The sequence below is a fragment of the Oncorhynchus mykiss genome, chromosome 2 (assembly GCF_013265735.2).
Source record: "Oncorhynchus mykiss isolate Arlee chromosome 2, USDA_OmykA_1.1, whole genome shotgun sequence".
Taxonomy (NCBI): domain Eukaryota; kingdom Metazoa; phylum Chordata; class Actinopteri; order Salmoniformes; family Salmonidae; genus Oncorhynchus; species Oncorhynchus mykiss.
In genome coordinates, this window is record NC_048566.1 from 35,103,245 (window position 1) to 35,127,964 (window position 24,720).

At 41.7% G+C, this 24,720-nt stretch overlaps 2 protein-coding genes and 1 pseudogene across 2 annotated transcripts; 1 reads left to right on the top strand and 2 right to left on the bottom strand.

The window, feature by feature from the left end:
• Positions 1–623: 623 nt before the first annotated feature.
• On the bottom strand, positions 624–3,642 carry LOC110488316 (E3 ubiquitin-protein ligase RNF183-like). Its single transcript, XM_021560525.2, has 2 exons — positions 3,380–3,642; positions 624–2,755 (listed from the first exon to the last, which is right to left on the bottom strand). Exon 2 carries the CDS (start codon positions 2,648–2,650, stop codon positions 1,712–1,714), a length of 939 nt encoding a protein of 312 aa, XP_021416200.2. The 5' UTR covers positions 2,651–2,755; positions 3,380–3,642; the 3' UTR covers positions 624–1,711.
• A 1,320-nt stretch (positions 3,643–4,962) lies between these two features.
• Positions 4,963–19,073, bottom strand: LOC110534832 (pre-mRNA-splicing factor ATP-dependent RNA helicase DHX16-like). The gene is given in 16 exon segments (XM_036933765.1): positions 4,963–5,742; positions 9,437–9,610; positions 10,833–10,985; positions 11,770–11,913; positions 11,916–11,934; positions 12,141–12,208; positions 14,289–14,407; positions 14,664–14,826; positions 15,057–15,197; positions 15,902–16,054; positions 16,644–16,742; positions 17,040–17,141; positions 17,194–17,206; positions 17,459–17,685; positions 17,790–17,993; positions 18,848–19,073. Coding segments are annotated over 15 exon segments (1,902 nt in total). The 5' UTR covers positions 17,988–17,993; positions 18,848–19,073; the 3' UTR covers positions 4,963–5,613.
• Positions 19,074–19,558: 485 nt separating this feature from the next.
• On the top strand, positions 19,559–24,270 carry LOC110533739 (annotated as a pseudogene).
• The last annotated feature ends 450 nt before the right edge of the window (positions 24,271–24,720 follow it).

The following is a 24,720-nucleotide window of genomic DNA, read 5'->3' on the forward strand; positions in this document are numbered from 1 at the left end:
TGCATGTTTTACAACATATGCGCTTAATCATGCTGTCAAATGTCACCGCCTACTTTCCATTTTGAATGACTTGCATGCAAGGTGCACGGTAAGAGGCTTGTCTGTCACACTGACAACCATAGAAATGAAAACATAGCTACTACAACTAGAACTAGTCATGAGTGACACTGTTTCACTGATACATACACTGAGTATACCAAACATTAGGAACACCTTCCTAATATCCCCTTTTGCCCTCAAAACAGCCTAAATTCGTCAGGGCATGGACTCTACAAGGTGTTGAAAGTGTTCCACAGGGATGCTGGCCCATGTTGACACCAATGCTTCCCAAAGTTGTGTCAAGTTGGCTGGATGTCCTTTGGGTGGTGGACCATTCTTGATACACACAGGAAACTGTTGAGTGTGAAAAACCCAGCAGCATTGGCGTTCTTGACACAAACTGGTGCGCCTGGCACCTACTACCATACCCAGTTCAAAGGCACTTACATCTTTTGTCTTGCCCATTCACCCTCTGAATGGCACACATACACAATACATGTCTCAATTGTCTCAAGGCTTAAAAATCCTTCTTTAACCGGTCTCCTCCACTTATCGAAACTGATTGAAGTGGATTTAACAAGTGACATCAATAAAGGATCATAGATTTCACCTCTATTCACCTAGTCAGTCTATGTCATTGAAAGAGCGGGTGTTTTTAATGTTTTGTATACTCATAGCTTTCAGTAAAATGTTAAAACAGTACACACACACACACACACACACACACACACACACACACGCTGAACCTGTCAGGAAATAGTATATTCAAGAAAAGAAAAGAAAACTAAAAGAAAATGATTCTCTAATGGGACTAAAAGAGGAAGGTGCGACCAAGGTGCACATGTCATGGAACGTTACGCCAGACAAAGATCTTATCAGAAATCAAATCAGCACATTTGGTTTTACTGTAAGGCAACGGCATGTAACATGGCACTGGGCCTATTGGAAATGTAATCGTTTTTTTCAGGGTGGTAGGATACCTCTGCTATGGCAAGAGAGACCTATTCCATTGTTATTTTTTATATTTTTTTATATATTATTCTTTTTTGAACTCCATATGTATATTCATATTTTGTACGTAAACATACATTAGTTAGACATCAAAGAATGTAAAACAAAATCATGAGCGGAACATATTTACTTTGCGATGTAAAGAATAAGATAATGCTCAGTGTAATCAAATAATTCTCCATGGCAGACTTCAGTGCAATTACATAATACACAACTTTTTAATGAATTACATTTCCCCAGACAACATCCATTGTCCACTCTCACTTCACTGCAATAGCTGTCCCGTTCACATTTGGGTAAATGTTCCTTGTTCATGATGTGTATACTGCAGGAAGGAAGACAAAATGGTAGATAAAAAAATAACTCTTGATACACTTTTCCCATTAGTAGTTGTTGTGTATCAGTCCTTCATAAACAACATGGTCCTTGTTATGTATTGACCCCAGTTGAGTGTTCTCTAGTGCTTTCAGGGTCACCTTTCTTTTCAGTTCTTTCACATTTTCCTCGTAACTGAGTATTAGTAAAGAAAATGAAATGGCAGATACTAGGGTCACTGACAATCTTTGTCCTCTCAAAACATCAGAGTGATTATCTCCTCTGGTCTTACTTCCATTCATCCCACCACCATCCCCTCTTTTCCTTAGGGTATTTGACCCCCTGGTTAACCGGCCTGTGGTTGGCTGGAATTCCCCTGCTGCGGTTTGCTGCCGTTGTGGAGGACCACATTGGGCATGACCATGAAGGCCAGGATGCCCATCAGCATCAGCGCCACGGCGATGGTGATGATGGACGCCATCACGGTGTAGTAGCACTGGTCCGAGCGGAACATCCTGCGCAGGCGACCTCTGACCCTGCTAGGGGGGCGACCCACATCCACGACAGTGGCGAGGCCCTGGTCCATGGTGCCCAGCTGGAGGTCGCTGGAGGCCTGTCGGTCCTGCTTCTTGAGAGTGGGCAGGGTGAGGCTGGACTTGGCCAGGCTAGTAGTACCAGGAGGGGGCTTCTTGAGGACCAGCTTGCCCTTGCTGCGCTTGAAGCGCACGGACAGCGCCCTCTGCATCTCTGGAGGGAGTTTGCGGAAGATGTCCTGGTTGTTGCCCAGCTGGGGCAGGTTGCGGCCATGGGGCAGCTTGGTGAGCTCTCGACACACAGGGCAGGAAAGAGACTTGAGCTCTAAGGAGGTCACGTTGATCCGGGCCAGGCACTCCAGACAGAAGGTGTGCCCGCAGGAGAGCAGCTTGGGGGTTTTAAAGACGTTGTTGTATTCGCAGAAGCAAACCACGCACTCAGTGTCCTCCATGTCATTTTCCTGGGGGTCAGACTCCTTTCGGTTGCTGTCATCTCCATCCCTGTCTTGCCTCCTGTTCTCCTCGCTTCTACCACGCTCTCTCCTCGAACCTTTGTCTCTCTTTCGCTCCCTCCTTCTCCCAGATTCCCCTCCTCTCTCTGAGTCAGTGCTCATGGACCTACGCACCTTGGTGGATTTCTCCTTTTTCTCCTTCTTGATGCTATCTTTGCTGTCAGGTTTGGGTTTGACGTTGGGCGGCTGTTTGGCCCCGCAGCCTCCATCGGCACCCTGTCTTTCCCTGTCATCACTCATGGTGGACAGAGATATGCAGAGGTGCTCTGGTAGACGTAGCTGTGATGGCTTGAGTCAGATGGAGAGTGACAGGAAGTTCTGGTTTTTCACGTCTCTCCAGAGGAGCTGTGAGGGAATGTGAGATAAGGCAATTGGTTTGTCACAGAGCTAATTTAGTTCAGGCAACATAAAGACCACATTCCATTTCTAGCAAGGACGCAACAAAAAGGTCCTCTTGTATAGCTCAAATAGGTAAAGACAGGGAAATATAGTTTAGTCTATGAATATACTGTAACTCATTACTTGCCATACAATCTATTGACTAGAAGTCAATTTACACAAGCCAATGCTATTTTTGAGTTGTCATGCTGGGTTCCATGTCCTCTGCTCGTTTGTGGATATGGATGAGCCATTGACAAACAAGACAGCCAATGGTCTGTACGACTGTGTCAAATGTAAATTACATTTGAACTTATGGACCAGGAACATGTTCAAACAGTCTTGGTGTTCTGAACGGTAGAGCTGAAAATGCTGAGCTACTGAAATGCTAAATTCACATACTTTAACACATATCTAGTAGAGGAAGTCACTATGGGATTTTGTATCAGTTACTCAACAAAAGTTGCATTAGTTGTAACAGTCATGAACAACATTGCAAACTATTAGCAAATAGTGATAAGCAAGAGTATGGGAGAGTGTGGTACATTGAGTTCTCACAATGACAAGTTCATCATGATCATGAACACGTACCTGTCCGTCAGAGACGTTCCTTCATAGAGTACTTTCCCAGTGGAGAAAATCCCATTCAGTGAGTCCCTTGCATCTCCATTGAGACAATAACATGCCAAGTGGACCTTATTCCTCCAGTTTTCCCCCTCGTCTCTTAGCTGTCTCTTCTTTCCCTTCTCTCTCGATCTGTAAATCTGTGTACGGTATTTCCTCTTTATATTCCTCCCTCATCCCTCCCTTTTCCATCTGCGACCTCTCACTCCCTCTCGTCTGACCAGTCGTACCAGTTTATTTGGCATTTAAACCACTGCCTCAAGTTTGTGTGCATCTCTGGAATGTGAGGGTAAAATCAATACTGTTATCGCATGATGTTTTTGTATCTCATTGTGTGTATTTGTACATAGTTTCTGGAACCTGTAGAACTGTAATGTGGGTAGTCTGGGTACCGCTGCCAGACAGTGTTTTCTATGTCTGTGTGTGTAAACATTTGAAGTTTTCACGACACGTCAATCTTTGCATAAACTGTATTAACATGTCCTTAATGCTTATTTATCTCCAATGGCCACTACAAGTTGTTTATCATCTTACTTTAAATCCCACATTCCAAATGAGCGTTTTGACATTCTACAGACTACAATGTGGAATGTGTTCGTTTCCTTGTCTGCTGTGGGGTCAGGGAAGTGTTCGGCTGCATGGAAAACTCCACTCGACTTGAAGCAGTGCACCTAACTGTCCACTGCACTGCAGCTCATGTCATGATGCGTACTTGTCATACCTAAAGTGTTTTTGTGGCATCAGACTAAAGCTTCACATGCAGGTTTACCATAATGACAAGACAAACAGGATCCACCCAAAAGCACTCAAGGCTATCTGCAATGGTTCAGCGACACCATTATGCGGTTTTATATGACAACATTGAGGTCCAATGAACCTCACCCAGAACTAAAAATGTGCAAATAATTTCATTCACAAAGCCCTTTTAGGTAAACTAATGTTGAAAGGGTTGAAAAATCAGCCATAGAAGTGCATGTAATCCGGATTTCTCATTTCATTTAGCAAACTTAACAGAAAATAGAAACAACCCACTAACAGCAGCAGAGGCATTTTCTGTGGTTTCTCTGACATTAGGTTTAAAAGTCCAATGAACATCAGCCAGATTATTAGTGTTGAATTACTTGCTAATTTAATCCAGTGGAAAACATTCTTGAAGCCACTATAGTCAAACTAATGATGTGCACATCATCCTGAGATCCCATCACGCTTCAGTTGTTTGAAATTTGTTGTATCCATTGGCTGATCCCAGAAAATCCTAACAACCCATAAAACACACACTTCAACTAACAAACCCTGATCCCAGGATTTACATGATACTGGTAAAAAAAACACATTATCCTGTGCCATTCAAACAGGCAAAGCAGTAACCTAAATATAGCCCTGATACTCTGAACTTCCTCATACAGGGAAATCAAAGACTAGAAGTAGCTAATTCTATGTATGGGCTATCATACGGTTAATGAATAATGGGGACAGGCAACTATGTAAACTGTCAGACACTCCCATGTTAACAAAAACAAACACTTAGCGCCTAAGCAGGACAAAGCAAGTGCCTGTAAAAAAGTTTATTCCAATAGAAAATGAAAGAGATAGTGGAACCATACTGGAGTCAAATACACACAGCATTGTTGGCTGTCCGTCTGTTAGGTGTAAATTGGGACAAGAAAATACATGTACAACCCCAACAACATCCAGACATTGGGCAAAAAAAGTGAACTATTTAGGGAAAGTAAATATGCTAACTCTCTGCTGGTCATTGGCCATTACATACAAAGCAGTAGCCATTTGTTTTCATCTGTCTTGCTGCTTGTTTCTGCATCATGGAGCAGGGTGAAGTTACACCTAGACACTGATAATTGGTTCAGTTTTGCATCCCCCCTAATGGTTAGGACATGGGGAGGGGAAGCTGATCCTAGATCTGTACTTTGGGGAAACTTCACCCTGGACCCTGCATCATACCAGACACAGGAAACTGACAGTCCAAGTGCATAACATTTCCTTATCATCAAGCTCGTCTAGCTCCGATAGGTGGTTTATGATAAATAAGCCCACAACCATGCAAGTTTTTATCCAGTACCTTTTTTTTTTGGCTCAAGGGCCTCAAAGTAAAAAAAAAAAAATCTCTGTTCCTTATGGCAGCCCTGCTTGGCTGTCTTATCTCTGAGGGGAGAAAGTATCGGAGTCTTTTCTAGTTCCTGTCCTTAGCCCAGCTCTTCCTTGGCCTTGCCCTGTTTGCGAGGCATCTTCTTACTGCTGCTGTCCTCCAGCTCCTTGTTCTTGTAGTAGTGGGGAGCCACCTCCAGCAGCCAGCTGCTGTCTATCTCAATCACCTTGAGAGGCAAAGAAAGAAGTTAAAATAAAAGGGGAAAATATATTAACATTAATTCAAAGTAATGTAAGAATAACAGCACAGCCCCTTCAATCGTATTCCGTCTTCCATTGACTTTTTACACATTGTGTTACGTTACAGCCTTAATCTAAAATGTATTCAAATGTTGTATTTTTACCTTCAATCTACACACAATACACCACAATGACAAAACAAAACCAAGTTTAGAACTTTTTGCTAATTTACAGTACCAGTCAAAGGTTTGGACACACCTACTCATTCCAGGGTTTTTCCTTTTTTTAAATTTGATTTTTAAAACTATTTTCTACATTGTAGAATAATATTGAATACATAAAAACTATGAAATAACATAGTCTTGAAGCAGTGCACCTAACTGTCCACTGCACTGCAGCTCATGTCATGATGCGTACTTGTCATACCTAAAGTGTTTTTGTGGCATCAGACTAAAGCTTCACATTTTAATTTTTTTATTTTACCTTTATTTAACCAGGCAAGTCAGTTAAGAACAAATTCTTATTTTCAATGACGGCCTGGGAACAGTGGGTTAACTGCCTGTTCAGGGGCAGAACGACAGATTTGTACCTTGTCAGCTCGGGGGTTTGAACTCGCAACCTTCCGGTTACTAGTCCAACGCTCTAACCACTAGGCTACCCTGCCGCCCCGCCCCGACATGCAGGTTTACCATAATGACAAGACAAACAGGATCCACCCAAAAGCACTCAAGGCTATCTGCAATGGTTCAGCGACACCATTATGCGGTTTTATATGACAACATTGAGGTCCAATGGAATCATGTAGTAAACAAAATAAGTGTTAAACAAATCAAAATATATTTATTATTTGGCATTCTTCAAAGTAGCCACCCTTTGACTTGATTACAGCTTTGCACACAGCTTGGCATTCTCTCAACCAGCTTCATGAGGTAGTCACCTGGAATGCATTTCAATTAACAGGTGTGCCTTGTTAAAAGTTTATTTGTGGGAGTTCTTTCCATCTGAATGCGTTTGAGCCAATCAGTTGTGTTGTGACAACGTAGGGGTGCTTTACAGAAGATAGCCCTATTTGGTAAAAGACCAAGTTCATGTTATGGAAAGAACAGTTCAAATAAGCACAGAAAAACGACCGTCCATCATTACTTTAAGACATGACAGTCAGTCAACCCGGAAAATGTCAAGAACTTTTAAAGTTTCTTCAAGTGCAGTCGCAAAAACCATCAAGCGCTATGACGAAACTGGTTCTCATGAGGACCGCCACATGAAAGGAAGACCCAGAGTTACCTCTGCTGCAGAGGATAAGGTCTTTAGAGTTAGAGTTAACAGCCTCAGAAATTGCAGCCCAAATAAATGCTTCACAGAGTTCAAGTAACAGACACATCTCAACACCAACTGTTCAGAGGAGACTGTGTGAATCAGGACTTCATGGTCGAATTGCTGCAAAGAAACCACTAATAAAGGACACCAATAAGAAAAAGAGACTTGCTTGGGCCAAAAAACACGAGCAATGGACATTAGACAGGTGGAAATCTGTCCTTAGGTTTGATGAGTCCAAATTTGAGCTTTTTGGTTCCAACCGCCATGTGAGATGCAGAGAAGGTTAACGGATGATCTCTGCATGTGTGGTTTCCACCATGAAGCATGGAGGTGGTGGTGTGATGGTGCTTTGCTGGTGATTTATTTCAAATTCAAGGCACAATTAACCAGCATGGCTACAATAGCATTCTGCAGCGATACTCCATCACATCTGGTTTGTGCTTAGTGGGACTATCATTAGTTTTCCAACAAGACAATGACCCAACACACCTCCAGGCTGTGTAAGGGCTATTTTACCAAGAAAAAGAGTGATGGATCAGATGACCTGGCCTCCACAATCACCTAACCTCAACCCAACTGAAAAGGTTTGAGATGAGTTGGACAGCAGAATGAAGGAAAAGCAGATAAAAAGTGCTGAGCATATGTGGGAACTACATGATTCCATATGTGTTATTTCATAGTTTTGATGTCTTCATTATTATTATACAATGTAAAAATTTTTACAAATAAAGAAAAACCCTTGAATGAGCAGGTGTCCAAACGTTTGATTGGTATTGAATAACAATTGTGTACTACTCCCTTCACAGAACAGAGCAAACTGGCCCTAACCAAAATAGAAAGAGGAGTGGGAGGCCCGGGTGCACAACTGAGCAAGAGAACAAGTACATTAGAGTGTCTAGTTTGAGAAACAGACGCCTCACAAGTCCTCAACTGGCAGCTTCATTAAATAGTACCCACAAAACACCAGTCTCAACTTCAACAGTGAAGAGGCGACTCCAGAATGCCGGCGTCCTAGGCAGAGTTGCAAAGAAAAAGCCATATCTCAGACTCGCCAATAAAAATAAAAGATGACATGGGTTAAAGGACACTGGACAGAGGAACTCTGAAGCCCAGCATCCCGGAGTCTCTTCACTGTTGACATTGAGACTGGTGTTTTGCGGGTACTATTTAATGAAGCTGCCAGTTGAAGACTTGTGAGGCGAACTTTGGCAGCGATTACTGCATTGAGTCTTCTTGGGTATGATGCTACAAGCTTGGCACACCTGTATTTGGGGAGTTTCTTTCATTCATCTCTGCAGATCATCCGGGTTGGATGGGGAGCGTTGCTGCACAGTTATTTTCAAGTCCTTCCAGAGATGTTCAATCAGGTTCAAGTCCGGGCACTGGTTGGGCCACTCAAGGACATTCAGAGACTTGTCCCGAAGCCACTCCTGTGTTGTCTTGGCTGTGTGCTTAGGGTCGTTGTCCTGTTGGAAGATGAACCTTCACCCCAGTCTGAGGTCCTGAGCGCTCTGGAGTAGGTCTTCGTCAAGGATCTCTCTGTACTTGGCTCCTTTCATCTTTGTCTCAATCCCGACAAGTCTCTAGGAAGAGTCTTGGTGGTTCCAAACTTCTTCCATTTAAGAATGATGGAGGCCACTGTGTTCTTGGGGACCTTCAATGCTGCAGACCTTATTTGGTACCCTCCAGATCTGTGCCTCGACACAATCCTGTCTCGGAGCTCTAAGGACAATTCCTTCGACCTCATGGCTTGGTTTTTGCTCTGACATGCACTGTCAACTGTGGGACCTTATATAGACAGGTGTGTGCCTTTCCAAATCATGTCCAATCAATTGAATTTACCACAGGTGGACTCCAATCAAGTTGTTGAAACATCAAGGATGATCAATGGAAACAGGATGCACCCAAGCTCAATTCCGGGTCTCATAGCAAAGGGTCCGAATGCTTATGTAAGTAAGCTATTTCTGTTGGTTATTTTTTAAATTTGCAAACATTTCTCAAAACCTGTTCTCGCTTTATCATTATGGGGTATTGTGTGTAGATTTATGAGAATTTGTATTTATTTAATCAATTTTAGAATAAGGCTGTAACGTTAACAAAATGTGGAAAAAGTCAAGGGGTCTGAATACTTTTTGAAGGCATTGTATATAATACTGTATACAAAGACAATGCTACCTAGAGTCACTTGATATAATAATAATAATAACAACAACAACAACAGTGGCAAGACTGCAACAACTCTCCCCTAAAGTTTTACTTTGTCCTTCACGGTGGTGGATTGATTCCATCTGACTCCAGCTCTGCCTCACACGGAGAAGCATACACACAAACATGACCACACGTCTACTAGTACTGATCAAAGACCTGTCTCATGAACTCCTTGGTAGTGAAGACCAGCTCGTGGTAGATGAGCCAACGGGGCTGCTCCTCGAACAGGGAGCTGTTGGGGTGGACGTAGACTGTCTGCTGGTGCTTCACCGTCTTGTAGCCCCCCTTGCTAAGCCGCGCCGTGTGGTAGAAGTACCCCGCCGTCACTGCCTGAGAGAGATCATTTCTATTTATTTCACCTTTATTTTACATGGTTGTCCATTTGAGGTCAAAATACATATTTTTAAATGAAGTATCAGTGAGAGGGACAAAGAGGATGTATGAGTGAATGTATGTGTGCACGCTGTGAGAGAGTGAGTGGTGATGTTGTTACTGAACTGGGGAAAGGGGTTAGCACAGGGGTCCCCAATTACTTTCAGCCATGGGCCAATTTTTCTTTGAGTGGATGGTGTGGGGGAGGGGGGGGAAACATAGTTATAAATAAATAATTTGTAATAAATCATGTGTTATTAAATAAATAATTTGTACACTGACAATTGACGGCAAAAATCCCAAACAGATTTAGTATTTGACAAAAACAGAGTCCTTTCAAACCTTGATTTCATACAATCTATTTATGCGTGGAAATACTTGGGAACAGATTTCCAGAATTAAAACCACTTTGAAATGATTTCCTGTTGATTTAATAGTATTTTCAAAATTATTAAAACAATATATAAATATATATATATATTTTTTAAATTGTATTACTTGGGTTTCCAATTAAAATAACCCACGGACTGCCTTTTGGGGAGTCCTTGTGTAGCAGTTTCACTGGAGGATGGACTATGATGATGAAGTTGGGAATTGGGAAAGCAGAGTGTCCATTCAGATGCATATTAAGTGAACTCAACCTGCCTCTCCAACCGGCATGATTTAACAACCGGCATGATTTAAGAACTGTTTTCATGAGCAGACAAAAACTAATCCCATCACCTATAAAGGGGTCCATTCAATCCCTCAGATCTGCTGCTAAATTTGCACAGTCACTGGTTTAAAGGGGCATGCACACAGATGTCGTGTGAAGCATATTCACACATTGGCTACACATGTAACAAAGAGCTTGGTGTCAGGTAACACAGCAAATTAGAAGTGGAACAAAGTGGTCTAGGCCAGTGTTCCCCAGCTCCGGTCCTCCAGTACCCCCAACAGCCCACTTTTAGTTGTAGCACCAGACAAAAGCACCTGATTCAACATGGAGGGCTTGATATTTAGTTGACAAGTTGAATCAGGTGTGCTGTTTGGGGGGGGGGGGTACCCAAGGACTGGGGTTGGGAAACACTGGTCTACGCTCTAGGAGGGTGTTTTAAAAAAATGTATGGTTTACAAGATGAAGCGATTTTATAGTGTTTTCATTGTCATGAGGTTAAGGTGCATTCACAGTCACACCGACCTTGCGGATGGGCACAATGTCGCCGCCTGAGCTGCACACCTCCACCTCGATCCTGTCCATCAGGCCCTCCCTGACATCCCGCGCCCGCTTCATGGAGCGGAACTGGATGAAGTTCTCATAGCACCACTGGGTGGAGTAGCCACTCTCCAGCCACTGAGGGACAAATGAGGCAGTCAATATCACAGACTGAAAACAAAACATAGAACAGCGTTTGCCCTAACGCTACACAGCTCATTCAAATGATCAAAGCTTGATGATTAGTTGATTATTTGAATCAGCTGTGTAGTGCTTGGGCAAAAACCTTGGGGTTCCGAGGACCAAGTTTGGGAAACCCTGACATAGAACTTTGAGTTTTGCTCCAAAATCAGGACAAAACAGGGGGGGCTTTTCAGCCCCCAACTATTTAACGTGTTTTTTTTGGGATTTTAGTTTTTGGTCAAAAAATACTAAAATCACCAGGGATTCAGAAAAAAAAAAAAGAGTTAAATATAGATCATCTGTTCCCAAGTATTCTCACAAATAATTTTAAAAAAGAGTCATGTGATCGTGCCTCAATGTAATCAAGGTATGAAATTATTATTTTCAAATACAACCTCTTTTTGGGCTTACTTGCTTATTTGCAGTGTACAAATAATTATGTTCCGGCCCCCCGACCCGCTGCTCCGACAAAAATCAGCCCGCTGCTGAACCTAGATGCCTTCTCCTGCATTACCATGGTAAAATGGTTTCCAACAGAAAAACGAAAATGCAGTTCTTATTGGACACGTTCAGGTAGTCCCTCCATGTTTCAGTCCGTTTTTATTTATTTTTTTACAGTTGGTGCCAAATGAACATGACCCAGAACTGCTACCCTGAAACCTTATATGAAACAAGTGAAAACATCAAAGTGGGGTAGTATCACATCTTTATCCTAACTATCAAACCCAATCCTCTTGACCTGTGTGTAGACGTTGAGCAGCACCATATGGTCTCCTCCGGGGACCACAAAGTTCTGCCTGGCGTTGTCAGCGTGAACCACCTTGTCTTTGGGCCGGTAGAAGATGGAGTTGTTCACAGACAGCATAGCAGCAATGGTCAAAACACCTCCTCAGAACACTTATACCTAGAGAGACAGAGGAAGATGGAAATGTTCAGTGAAAAACAAAAGGTATTTCATGTCCTGTTGAATAATTGGCACTCAATAGTATTGAGTGAGGGGGAAAGATAGAGAAAGGGGAAAGATGAGCAAGGTAACAGAACAATAAGAATAATGAATTCCAAGATGATCATTTGTTCCAGGCAAGTACCAGGATTGCCATAGAGACTCACTGTTCTGAGGCCAGGATCATCTTGCTCAGCATAGGGTCCACCGGCAGCTCAGCCATCCTGCGGCCCAACTGGAACACAACACACATTACATGACCTTTCACATCAAATAGTCACCTTTCTAAGGTATTAGAAGCCAATATGTTCATTCACTTGTCTAATGGTGATGGAATCTATTTGCTCTATTATATAGCCTTCCTTAATTCCCAGAGGTCATTTTCACTTTTTAGGTTACATTTATTCGCACCAAAGAATAAATGGAAAGACAAAACAGTACAGATAAAAACCTCATCACAAAAACCAATACACAAATATAAGTACAAAAAAAGTGTGTTCAATCAGTTAAACAAAGTATACTAATTATAACTGTATATGATATACTCAGTATAAAAGAAAAAACATGTTTGATTGTGTGTGTATGTGTGTAAGAGTGGGGGTTAGGCTACAAGGAGGAGACTACTGGGTAGTTTGGTTCATCGGGCTGACCCCTAATCTACGCTTGAAGTTATTGAGGGATGATGATGTTTTGGCAATGTGAAGATAGGAATTCCAGAGTATGAAACCTCTGTATCGGCTAGAGAATTGACTATGTGAGGTGCGGCAGTGGGAGGGGAAAGGTTATCGATTTGGGAATTAACCTGAAATGATTTGGGCTCCTGAGTGGTGCAGCGGTCTAAGGCACTTTAACTCAGTGCAAGAGGCCCTGGCTTGAATCCAGGCATTGTAAATAAGAATTTGTTCTTAACTGACTTGCCTAGTTAAATAAAAGGTTCAATTAAAAATTTTAAACGATTGAAGGGTTTAGGTAAGTTGTCTGGGAGGTATGTATATTTGTAGATGACGGTGCATCATTTGAGTATATTAATGCTGAAGTAAATGATAATTGAAGTAAATGAGAAACGGGTAAATTAAGCTATAGTATAGTGTTAGGAAGCAAGCCTGATGACCCAAATCACTTACCTTTCTGATGACACCAAAGGACTTCACCACTTTGCTGCACACAAAGTGAATATGATATTTCCAGGACAACTTCTCATCAACTAGAACACCTAGGAATTTAGTAAATGAAACCTGGTCCATTTCATTCCCACCAATTGTGATTCTGGCTCTTTTAAAAATATTTCTTATTCTTACCAGTAAATACAATGAAGCCCAATTTTTTTTTTTCATTTAAAGATAAGATCCAGATTCCAGATAAGATCTGGAAATTCAGAAAATTTGCCCATGCCTGAGTTGGCTTCGTTGATTATTGAATCAAAATTCTTGTCTGATAAAATCAAGTTGGTATCCTCAGCAAAAAGAATGGGAAGTACGGTAGATGCACAACCATTTGCATATACAACTTGTTCTCTATCATATACGGAATTATATAGCCACATGTATAATCATGAAAACAATTTAGCAAGTGATATGTCATGATCAACTGTGTCAAACGCTTTGGATAAATCTACAAAGATGCTAAGAGCGTATTCATTGTTCTTCAGGGCTGTAGATATTTTATCCTCAAGTTATAAAAGAGCCAAATCAAGTAGTTTTTTTTTATTTTTACAAAAAACATATTGGTGCTTATATATAATACAGTGTTGGTTTAACATTCAACATTCTTTTATACACCAGTTTCTCTAGGATTTTAGAAAAACATGGTAGTACAGATATTGTGCAATAATTTGTAAAATATCTTGGATCTTATAGAGGGGGATAACTTTGGCAATTTTCAAATCTTTAGGAACAATACCAGTTTGCATTGATTTGGTGAAGTAAGATATATACGTTAGAGGCTCAATAACGGAGGAAGACACTGATTTCACCAAAAAGGCACCTTATCATTAATTGCTGCTGATTTCTTTAAGTTACCAATCACCTCCATTACACCAGGTGGATCAAACTAACGCAGAGAAGGGAAATGTTCCTTAACGTATGTTTTTGATTTTCATTGACAGTGAGGAACCCACCTTCACAAAAAAGTTATTACATTCACATGAGATAACATCAGGATCACTATAGGTCTTATTTCCAACATTAAATGGTGATGGGATAGCCGTAGAAGCCTTTTTCTTATTCAACAAGGAAGGGAGGAGGGAACGGTGACAATGCGATATAAAAGTATTGGAATGGTGCCGTTGTTTTGATAGACAGTCCGGCGTTAGTTACCTTGGTGAGCTCTCCGAGGTGGTTGAGTGCATCCAGTGCGTACAGCTGCTCCAGAGCTAACACCAGGGTCTCGTGAGGGGGCGGGTCCATGAAGTCAAAGTGGATAAGGTCATTAATTCCTGTCAGGAAAAAATATATGCCACTCTAATGTAAAACAAATCGACACCTGGGTTTAAGACACTCATAATGAGGCCCAGGCCATTCGCTCCACTAGGAGCTCAAACTAATAAGTCAAGTAAGTCAAACTCATAATAGTGAACTACAGACTATACTTAAGTGGATTACTTCAAGAGGACTTCTGTGCTTTTTAAAACATGTTGTTTCCTGACTTATCACTGTAACATGATTTTGTTCCATAAAGCATATGTTCCATACCCAAGCTCTTGAGCAGTAGCACTACGTTGCCCAGGTCGGTTCGCTGGATCTCGGGCACGGTGGACTCCTCCATCTCGTGTTTAAACGCCCACGCAGTGTAGAGACGGAAACACTTCCCAGCAGCCACTCTGCCTGCACGACCTGCTCGCTGATTGGCTGAGGCCTGTGGTGAATCAAAACACAGATGGAGTCAGCAAAATGGTCAGAATGTTGTCCAGAGAACTAACAACAAAATCTACAAAAAGACAGTCAAAGAAACGGGTGTTTGAAATACTGGCAAGAGGCATCTTCCACAACCACGGTACAATAACCCCGACAAGTGCCACATGAATGATACTTTCTAGGACAATGACCATGAAATGGCTCGTTTAAAAACCAAAGCTAGCGTGTTACCCTTGAGCAAGGCGTGACAATCAGAGACTCCATCCCAGTGCGGGCGTTATAGCTCTTCTGCTTGCAGAAGCCTGGATCTATGACGTATATGATCCCATCGATGGTTAGAGAGGTCTCTGCAATGTTAGTGGCCACCACCACCTAAGGAAACAGAGAGGACACTTTGTACATCAGATAATGTGTTTATACAGAACATCCACAAGAGAATGAGAAACACGGAGGCAGGAATCTGAAGAATGATGTCTTAAGTGATCAAATCAAATTATATTTGTCAAATGCACCGAATAGAACAGGTGTACGTACACCTTACAGTAAAATGCTTACTTACAAGCCCTTAACCAACAATGCTTTAAGTTAAGAAAACACATTTTTTTAAATAAAAAAAAGATAAGTAGAAAACAGAAAATAAAATGAACAAATAATTAAACAGCATCAGTAAAATAAAAAGTGAGGCTATATATAGGGGGTACCGGTACAGAGTCAATGTGCCCCCAATGTGCCCCCCTGATATCAAGAAGCTCTTTTCAGTCATAAGACATGGTGGTAGAAACATTATGTACAAATTAAGTTACAAATAAAACGCGTAAAAACACACATAATAAAAAAAATACATAATGTACAAATTAAGTCACAAATAAAACGCGAAAAAACACACAATTGGTTACGGGATCGTTAAAAAGGCAGCCATCTCCTTCAGTTGGGTTGGATTTCCATTTGGGTAAGGAAAATAATGCATACATATTTTCTAACATTATTTGATCCCAGAGTATAAAACATATTTCCAAAGTGGTCCTTGACCACCCCCTTGTGGCACAAGTTTAAATGGACAGAAGAGGTCCTCTCACCTTGCGTGAGCCAGGTGGTGTGGGGCTGAAGATCTTGGCCTGCATGTCGGAAGGTAGGTTGGCGTAGATGGGAAGCACCAGGAGCTCAGATATCTTAGAGCCCAGACGCCTGCATCTCTCCTGCAGCAGCTCACAGCAAGTCTCGATCTCCTCCTGTGGAAATAGAGAGAGACGGGAGAGCGGTAAGGACAGACACCTTGGCAGAAATGTATGTGTCATGTATTTATTTTACCTGGTAAGTTGACTGAAAACACATTCTCATTTACAGCAACGACCTGGGGAATAGTTACAGGGGAGAGGAGGTGAATGAGCCAATTGGAAGCTGGGGATTATTAGGTGGCCATGACGGTATGAGGGCTAGATCGGGAATTTAGCCAGGACACCACGGTTACCACCCCTACTCTTCCGATAAGTGCCAGGGGATCTTTTAGTGACCACAGAGAGTCAGGACACCCGTTTAACACCCGTATCTGAAAGACGGCACCCTACACATTAAAGAGTCACATACAGAATGAATAGACTTAATATGGTTGCTGATGTAGTGTGATTTAGTAGATGTAGTGTGTGATTTAGTAGATGTAGTGTGTGATTTAGTAGATGTAGTGTGATTTGTAGTAGGCCTAGCTAATGTGTAGTGACCGATGTAGGATCTGACGTTGAGCGAGAGCAGATGTGACGTAATAGCTGACGAAATGTGAACGTCAGCGTTGAAGCGAGGGGTCAAGGCGCGAGTGTGTCAGACCTGTCCAGTGAGGAAGACCAGACAGTCTCCGGGGGGCTGTGTGACGTAGATCTGTAGCACCGACACAACACAGGCCTCCAGGTAGTCTGCCTCAGGAGCCTGCGAGAGAGGGAAGTCGTAAACAAACCATACCAGAGAGCAAAGAGTACAACAGAAGAACAGATAATTGGCCTACATCTTTGACGTACATTAGCATCATCCAGCACTTTTCACGAGTGAAATTATTCACTTCCTGTCACAGATTTAAAGGCTCTAGATCGGTTTAAACATTGACCGGAGGGAGTTTCCATGTTAAATCCCCAGTGGGAAGTGCGCACTTTGGGAGAAGGTTGGAGAATGGGGATGCAATCTTTTGTCCTGAGGCCATTCCACTAAACAGATGGTCAGCAGAGGCACCTTAGTGTACGAGAGATGCCTCCTCCTCTTCATCCTTCTTACTGGACTTCTGGTCGCCATGGCCCAGCTTACTACTGAGAAAGATGAAGGGCCTTTTAGAAACTCCAACCACACAATCTAAGTGGAGACTTGTTCAAGCAGACATTGAAGCCACAGAGGAGTAGCAGCTGAAAATTAGAGACTACACAGCATGAAAACAATCAAAATATTCTAGGGTAACTGGCTTCATTGTTGTAATGTATTTATGGTTGCAATTCAGTTCATGAGACCATAGACTCCAGAAGCTGCATCCTGTCTCCCTGAAGTCCATACAAGTCAAATACAGCTGTCAACATTTAGCTAAAAAGCAACAAGAGAGAGGAAAGCTGGTAGAACGTGTCACAAGCAAGCAACATGAAACCCCTTTCAAGGTTGATTACCTTTTACGGGTCTCCTCTTCACTAGATGATTGACTCTCCTCCCTTTTCCTGAGGTGCTTCCTCTTATCGCCTCGGTCTTTACTTTTCTTCTTCTCCTTCTCCCTCACCGCCTCTCCGTCACTCTCGCTGTCCGACAGTAGGGTGTAATTTCGATTCTTCCTCTCAATCTCCATGACACGTCGCTCTATCGCTCTGGCTGGCTTTTCAACGACTTGTTTACGAGGAATCTGAAACACATAGATGGAAAGTCCTTACTAGATGGTCATAATAACCACGGTCAAAAATAAGAAACAAGCATGCAGTTCAATACGAAGAAAGCAAATAATTTGACCTTTTCATACAGTTCCTGTGCAAAGGCGATCACTCTCTGATTAATGTCGATGGTGCCCATCGACTTGAGGTGGGCCACAAAGTCTTGAGCGCTCAAGGATTTACGCGCAGAGCCGATCATGAACTGGGCGACATATCTGTCACTAAGGGCGAGGATGTCGTGCAGACTGTCGCTCACCCATTGCTCTAGGTTTGCCATTTTTTACTAATAGGGAGACAAAATCAGTTAGCTACGGTATAGATGTACACAGAGAGTTGCATAGTACTAGGTATCACAGGAGGCTGCTGAGGGGAAAATGGCTCATAATAATTGCTTATCCCACTCCAGTCATTACCACAAACCCATTCTCCCAAATTAAGGTGCCACCAACCTCCTGTGCTAGGTATATAAAATGTAATATAAATGGGGAACTTCTATAGCAATGGTGATGATGTAGCAGGGAATGGCTGCCACAGCAAGATTCCTATGCTACACAAGGGTATATTTAAGCAATTAGGGAGGAGGGGGTGTGGTATATGGCAAATATATCATGGCTAAGGGCTGTTCTTATGGAACGAAGCAATGCGATGTGGCTGGATACAGCCCTTACCCATGGTATATTGGCCATATTCCACAAACCCCCAAGGTAACTTAAAGGTATTATGAACTGGTTACCAATGTAATTAGAGCAGTAACATATTTTTATTAGACCATATACCACAGGTATGACAAAACATTTATTTTTAATACTCTAATTACGTTGGTAACCAGTTTATAGCAATAAGGCACCTCGGAGGTTTTGTGGTATATGGCCAATATACCACGGCAAAGGGCTGTAAAGGCACTCCGCGTTGCGTCGTGCAGGGAAACAGCCCTTACCGGTGGAATATTGGCCAATACCACACCCCCTCGTGCGGCACTGCTTAACTGTAAAACGGAAAAGATCCGCTGGATGAGCATTAGTAGGAACTTTCCAAGTAAAAGCCCTGTAGCTTTTCTTTCCCTCCTTTATTTTCTCTTTGACGATCTGAAGAGGAAACTATTCATAACATAGATAGGTAGCCAGCGAGCCACATTACCTTGTTTTTAAACTGCAATGAACATGGGGTGATATATGAAAACAGCACAACACGCAACAGCTAGCAAGTTTAGCAAAAACTTTGTCAGTTTAGGTTAATTTGCTTCACGCCTGACTAATATGTGGACGTTTAACTAACGAGTGAAGTTCAAATTAGCCCTCTCATTACTAACAACAATCCTGTTGCTTACAATGACACTTGTGGAGCAACAACTGGAAGCGGAATTACGGAGTTTCAATAAGTCTCTGGTCGGATTCTGCATTCTGCCCCCTGGTGGCTGGTGTACAGAACAACCCAATCAGAACAAGTGTGCAAATTGTTTGTCCAAATGATGGCACATCTGCATCTTAATGAAGAACCTGCATTATAAACATATTTTTTCCCGCTATGTACATCGGTCATCGTTAATACCATTAGTTGATGAGGCATTTTGCATTACACTCAATGGTTAAAGACCTATCTAATCTATATCCATTTACATTATTTCCCGTCTAATCCTTTTGTGAGTGGAATTTAGGCACAGACTGGAAAGTGTAAACATCCTTCCAAGTGCGTGTTGTGACCATTGAATTACAGTGAACTAAATTGATGGCACCAAACACTCAAAGTCAAGTGAGGCTAGCATGCGCCTGACAATGAAATAAGATGATAGAGGAAAAGGGGGTGTGTTCTTCCGTGAACCCCACCACGCAGATGTGTAATAATGAAAGTAGGTAAACATAGTAGACTGGAACTTACATTTCTCGGGTAATGCAATTATGCCAGGGTTATGTAACTAATTATTATCTCCTGCACGCTGAAGGAATCAAACTTTATTTTTCGGTGGTTTAATTGAAAATGAGAGCATCGTTGGACATCAATGGACTTCTGCTGCTCTTATGTGGAGTTAACCTGGCCGACACGCTTGGGTACAAACCGGTCATCATTGTCCACGGCCTCTTTGACGGTCCTAAACAATTCCTTATACTTTATACAGTCTATGAGTGATAAAAGATGGTTTTTGGGCCACCAAAACTCAAATAATAAATATAAATATTAAAACGTGTTTCCATAAATAAAAGCACTAAAAGGGCAAAAAAGTATTAATGGAAACAGTTTCACATGAAGAGAGAATTTTCTAAGATCCTGTTTTAGTGCACCTGTGATACAAATGTAACATTACACATTCCTCTAAAAACATCTGGCTGTTGTCCTGTTAAACATTCTCCAGAGAGAAAAAGGTAATCCATCCATAATTTCCCCCATACCAGGAGCAAACACGTTTTCATCCTATAATATTGGCCCATCATATCATTATACTTTAGCAATAAGGAGGGTGTGGGTGAATACACCCGCCCGAGAGGGTGTGGTCAATATGATCAATATACCATGGCTAAGGGCTGTTCTCATGAACAAAGCCGTGTGGAGTGCCTGGATACAGCAATGTGGAGTGCCTGGATACAGCCCTTACCCGTGGTATATTGGCAATATACCACAAACCCCTGAGGTGCCTTATTGCTATTATAAACTGGTTACCAATGTAATTAGAGCAGTAAAAATACATTTTTAATTCATAGCCGTTGTATAAGGTCTGATATACCATGGCTTTCAGCCAATCAGCATTCAGGGCTCGAACCACCCAGTTTATAATGGATGTTATAATATGATAGAATAACATGTTTCAAGTACATAATTTTTTCTTGTATCTTATTTTGACTGGCCCATCCAGGTACCAATATGTCAGTGATAGATCTGTATGATAACATGGCCAGCCCGACGCCACTGTGGGTGCAGGTGCAGGGCTTCAAAAATATGTTCTATCCAATCATGCAGGAGGCATAGCATGGCGTCCATCTTATCTGCTTCTCACAAGGTCTCTCTATCTCAGTTATTTAGCATTTTTGGAACAAGACATAGAGATATAGCTCTGTCTGCTTAATGTTGTCTCCCCCTGCTTCTCCTAGGTGGTCTGATATGTCAAGGACTTCTTTCTACACTTCCTGACCATAATGTCCAGTCCTTCATCTCCCTCTCATCACCACAGGCTGGCCAGTATGGAGGTCAGTGATGGTCACTTTCTTCTCATAAGTCATTTTCTATCAAGCAAGGCTTACAGTGCCTTGCGAAAGTATTCGGCCCCCTTGAACTTTGCGACCTTTTGCCACATTTCAGGCTTCAAACATAAAGATATAAAACTGTATTTTTTTGTGAAGAATCAACAACAAGTGGGACACAATCATGAAGTGGAAGGACATTTATTAGATATTTCAAACTTTTTTAACAAATCAAAAACTGAAAAATTGGGCGTGCAAAATTATTCAGCCTCTTTACTTTCAGGGCAGCAAACTCTCTCCAGAAGTTCAGTGAGGATCTCTGAATGATCCAATGTTGACCTAAATGACTAATGATGATAAATACAATCCACCTGTGTGTAATCAAGTCTCCGTATAAATGCACCTGCACTGTGATAGTCTCAGAGGTCCGTTAAAAGCGCAGAGAGCATCATGAAGAACAAGGAACACACCAGGCAGGTCCGAGATACTGTTGTGAAGAAGTTTAAAGCCGGATTTGGATACAAAAAGATTTCCCAAGCTTTAAACATCCCAAGGAGCACTGTGCAAGCGATAATATTGAAATGGAAGGAGTATCAGACCACTGCAAATCTACCAAGACCTGGCCGTCCCTCTAAACTTTCAGCTCATACAAGGAGAAGACTGATCAGAGATGCAGCCAAGAGGCCCATGATCACTCTGGATGAACTGCAGAGATCTACAGCTGAGGTGGGAGACTCTGTCCATAGGACAACAATCAGTCGTATATTGCACAAATCTGGCCTTTATGGAAGAGTGGCAAGAAGAAGGCCATTTCTTAAAGATATCCATAAAAAGTGTCGTTTAAAGTTTGCCACAAGCCACCTGGGAGACACACCAAACATGTGGAAGAAGGTGCTCTGGTCAGATTAAACCAAAATTGAACTTTTTGGCAACAATGCAAAACGTTATGTTTGGCGTAAAAGCAACACAGCTCATCACCCTGAACACACCATCCCCACACCACCACATGGTGGTGGCAGCATCATGGTTTGGGCCTGCTTTTCTTCAGCAGGTACAGGGAAGATGGTTAAAATTGATGGGAAGATGGATGGAGCCAAATACTGGACCATTCTGGAAGAAAACCTGATGGAGTCTGCAAAAGACCTGAGACTGGGACGGAGATTTGTCTTCCAACAAGACAATGATCCAAAACATAAAGCAAAATCTACAATGGAATGGTTCAAAAATAAACATATCCAGGTGTTAGAATGGCCAAGTCAAAGTCCAGACCTGAATCCAATCGAGAATCTGTGGAAAGAACTGAAAACTGCTGTTCACAAATGCTCTCCATCCAACCTCACTGAGCTCGAGCTGTTTTGCAAGGAGGAATGGGAAAAAATGTCAGTCTCTCGATGTGCAAAACTGATAGAGACATACCCCAAGCGACTTACAGCTGTAATCGCAGCAAAAGGTGGCGCTACAAAGTATTAACTTAAGGGGGATGAATAATTTTGCACGCCCAATTTTTCAGTTTTTGATTTGTTAAAAAAGTTTGAAATATCCAATAAATGTCGTTCCACTTCATGATTGTGTCCCACTTGTTGTTGATTCTTCACAAAAAAATACAGTTTTATATCTTTATGTTTGAAGCCTGAAATGTGGCAAAAGGTTGCAAAGTTTAAGGGGGCCGAATACTTTCGCAAGGCACTCTATGTATAGGTCTTTTTTTTAAATGATTTCCTCCAACAAATTCTAACACATTGAAGTTTTGCTTTTTGTCATACAACAAAGTAAAACTAAAATCTATTCATGTCTCACATTTCAAATAAAAAGTGAAACTTTGCAAGCCGAATGTGAACTTCAAACACATTATATGTTCCACACACCACCCACATTTAACTAGCCTTTTCGTTGTGCTTCTCCCACAGACACAGAAATTCTGACATTGTTTTTTCCTCACTATCTAAAGGCCCGTGTTTTTCACCTGTGCTACTCTTCAGTGGGACAGAAATGGTCCATCTGAAATTTCTGGAATGGTAAGACAGAATTGGGTAGTTAAAGGGTAACTTCGGTTGTCGAACAAATAGAGGACCAGAACTTTTGTTTGTAGATGTGTATCTGAGCACAGTAAAGAGGCTCACAACTGTTCTTTTTTTTTTTTTTTTTTGCACCAAAATGTTTTGTCCTACCAGACCCACACCAAAGAGAACGCTTCCTGAAGAGCAGCAATTATCTGGCCCTGCTGAATGGAGAGAGACCACACAGGGAAATGACAGGTACTGAAATTCATTCCTACTGCATATATCTCAATATCCAAAACTGAAAACCTAGATTCGATTAGTCATCATTGACTGATAAGGGAGAGACAAAATCTCCAGCAAAGTTCCTTACTTCTCCTTTCACACTACCTTGTCTGCATAATGAACAGAACTACACATTTTGTAGCAACACATTTAGTTTGGGTTAACATACTTTCCCAGAATATATATATTTGATAAAACTTCAGATTCAGTCTGGCCCTACTGACACTGTTGGCCTAAGTAGTTTTAAATTCTATAAAATGTGGAGAGACCTAGTTACTCTCACTCTCAAAACAAATACATGTATCTCTCTCTCTAATCATCAAAGTGGAGGAAGAACTTCCTGCGTATCAACAAGCTGGTGTTGATTGGAGGACCAGATGATGGCGTGATTACACCATGGGAGTCCAGGTATCCATGGTCACCATCACCACCATTATTTTACACAAAATGAATTGCCCCGTTGTATATCCTGCATTCTTACACACACATTGGTTGCATCTCTGAGACGTGGGCTCGACACTAGTGACACTCTATACCTATTGGACTAACCATTTCTGTTCTCTTCAATCAGTCAGTTTGGATTTTATGACTTTAACGAGACCATTGTTGAGATGAGGAACCAGGAAGTAAGTTAGTTTAATGGTATAATCTACCATCATTGATAATGTTCATGTCATAATGTGATGGGTAACTATGTGCTTCTTTGTCTCTCTCATTTGAATAGTGGTACGTTAGGGATTCGTTTGGGCTGAAGACATTGCATGCTCGTGGAGACCTGGCTGTGTATGTGCTCTCAGGAGTGAAGCACAGCTATTGGCATTCTAATGAGACGGTGTTCAGAGGCTGCATAGAGGAGTGCACACATACACACTGGATATAATGTTCACAGAACAGACATAAAAGGTTATGCACATTGTCTTTGATTGACATATCATAGTTGTATGTAGTGCCTTTTTTTATATATACAGTATTGTTTGTCTGTGATTATGAAACAGCGAAATCAAGTGTTTTTTGTACAATAATAGGAAATACACTGAATTGAACTCAATTTCACATGGTGTGTGCTTGCACAATGCTTTCACTCTTCTCCTGGTGAATCAGACTTGTTTCTCTCTTTGAATAAATCTTTGTGATTGATGATAGTGTATAATCTTTATATTTGACTGAATCTTAAAAATAATTACCAAACATTGGACTACCATATTGGCACACAATCGCCCAAGCATGCAAATGTCATCGTTCCATAGATTTCCATAGATTACATGATCTGAGCAGAAATTAAAAACCGTAGGCTAAATGTTTTTTCCGGTGGGCTATATTATGGGAATGATTGCCACCAGAATGAAATGTAATGATTAATGTTGCATAAACTTGAATTCCATTCCATTGTAGCTATTAGTTGAGGAAGGAGCTCTGGCGCGGTATATTACCAATGACAAGTGTGCCTATGAAAATAATCCAATCGACTGCTGATTTACGGCCATTCACTTCTCAAAACAGTGGTGTAATCATTAGTCCAAACAGAGATGTTCTATTAGACAAATTCAGGTGGGTCCCT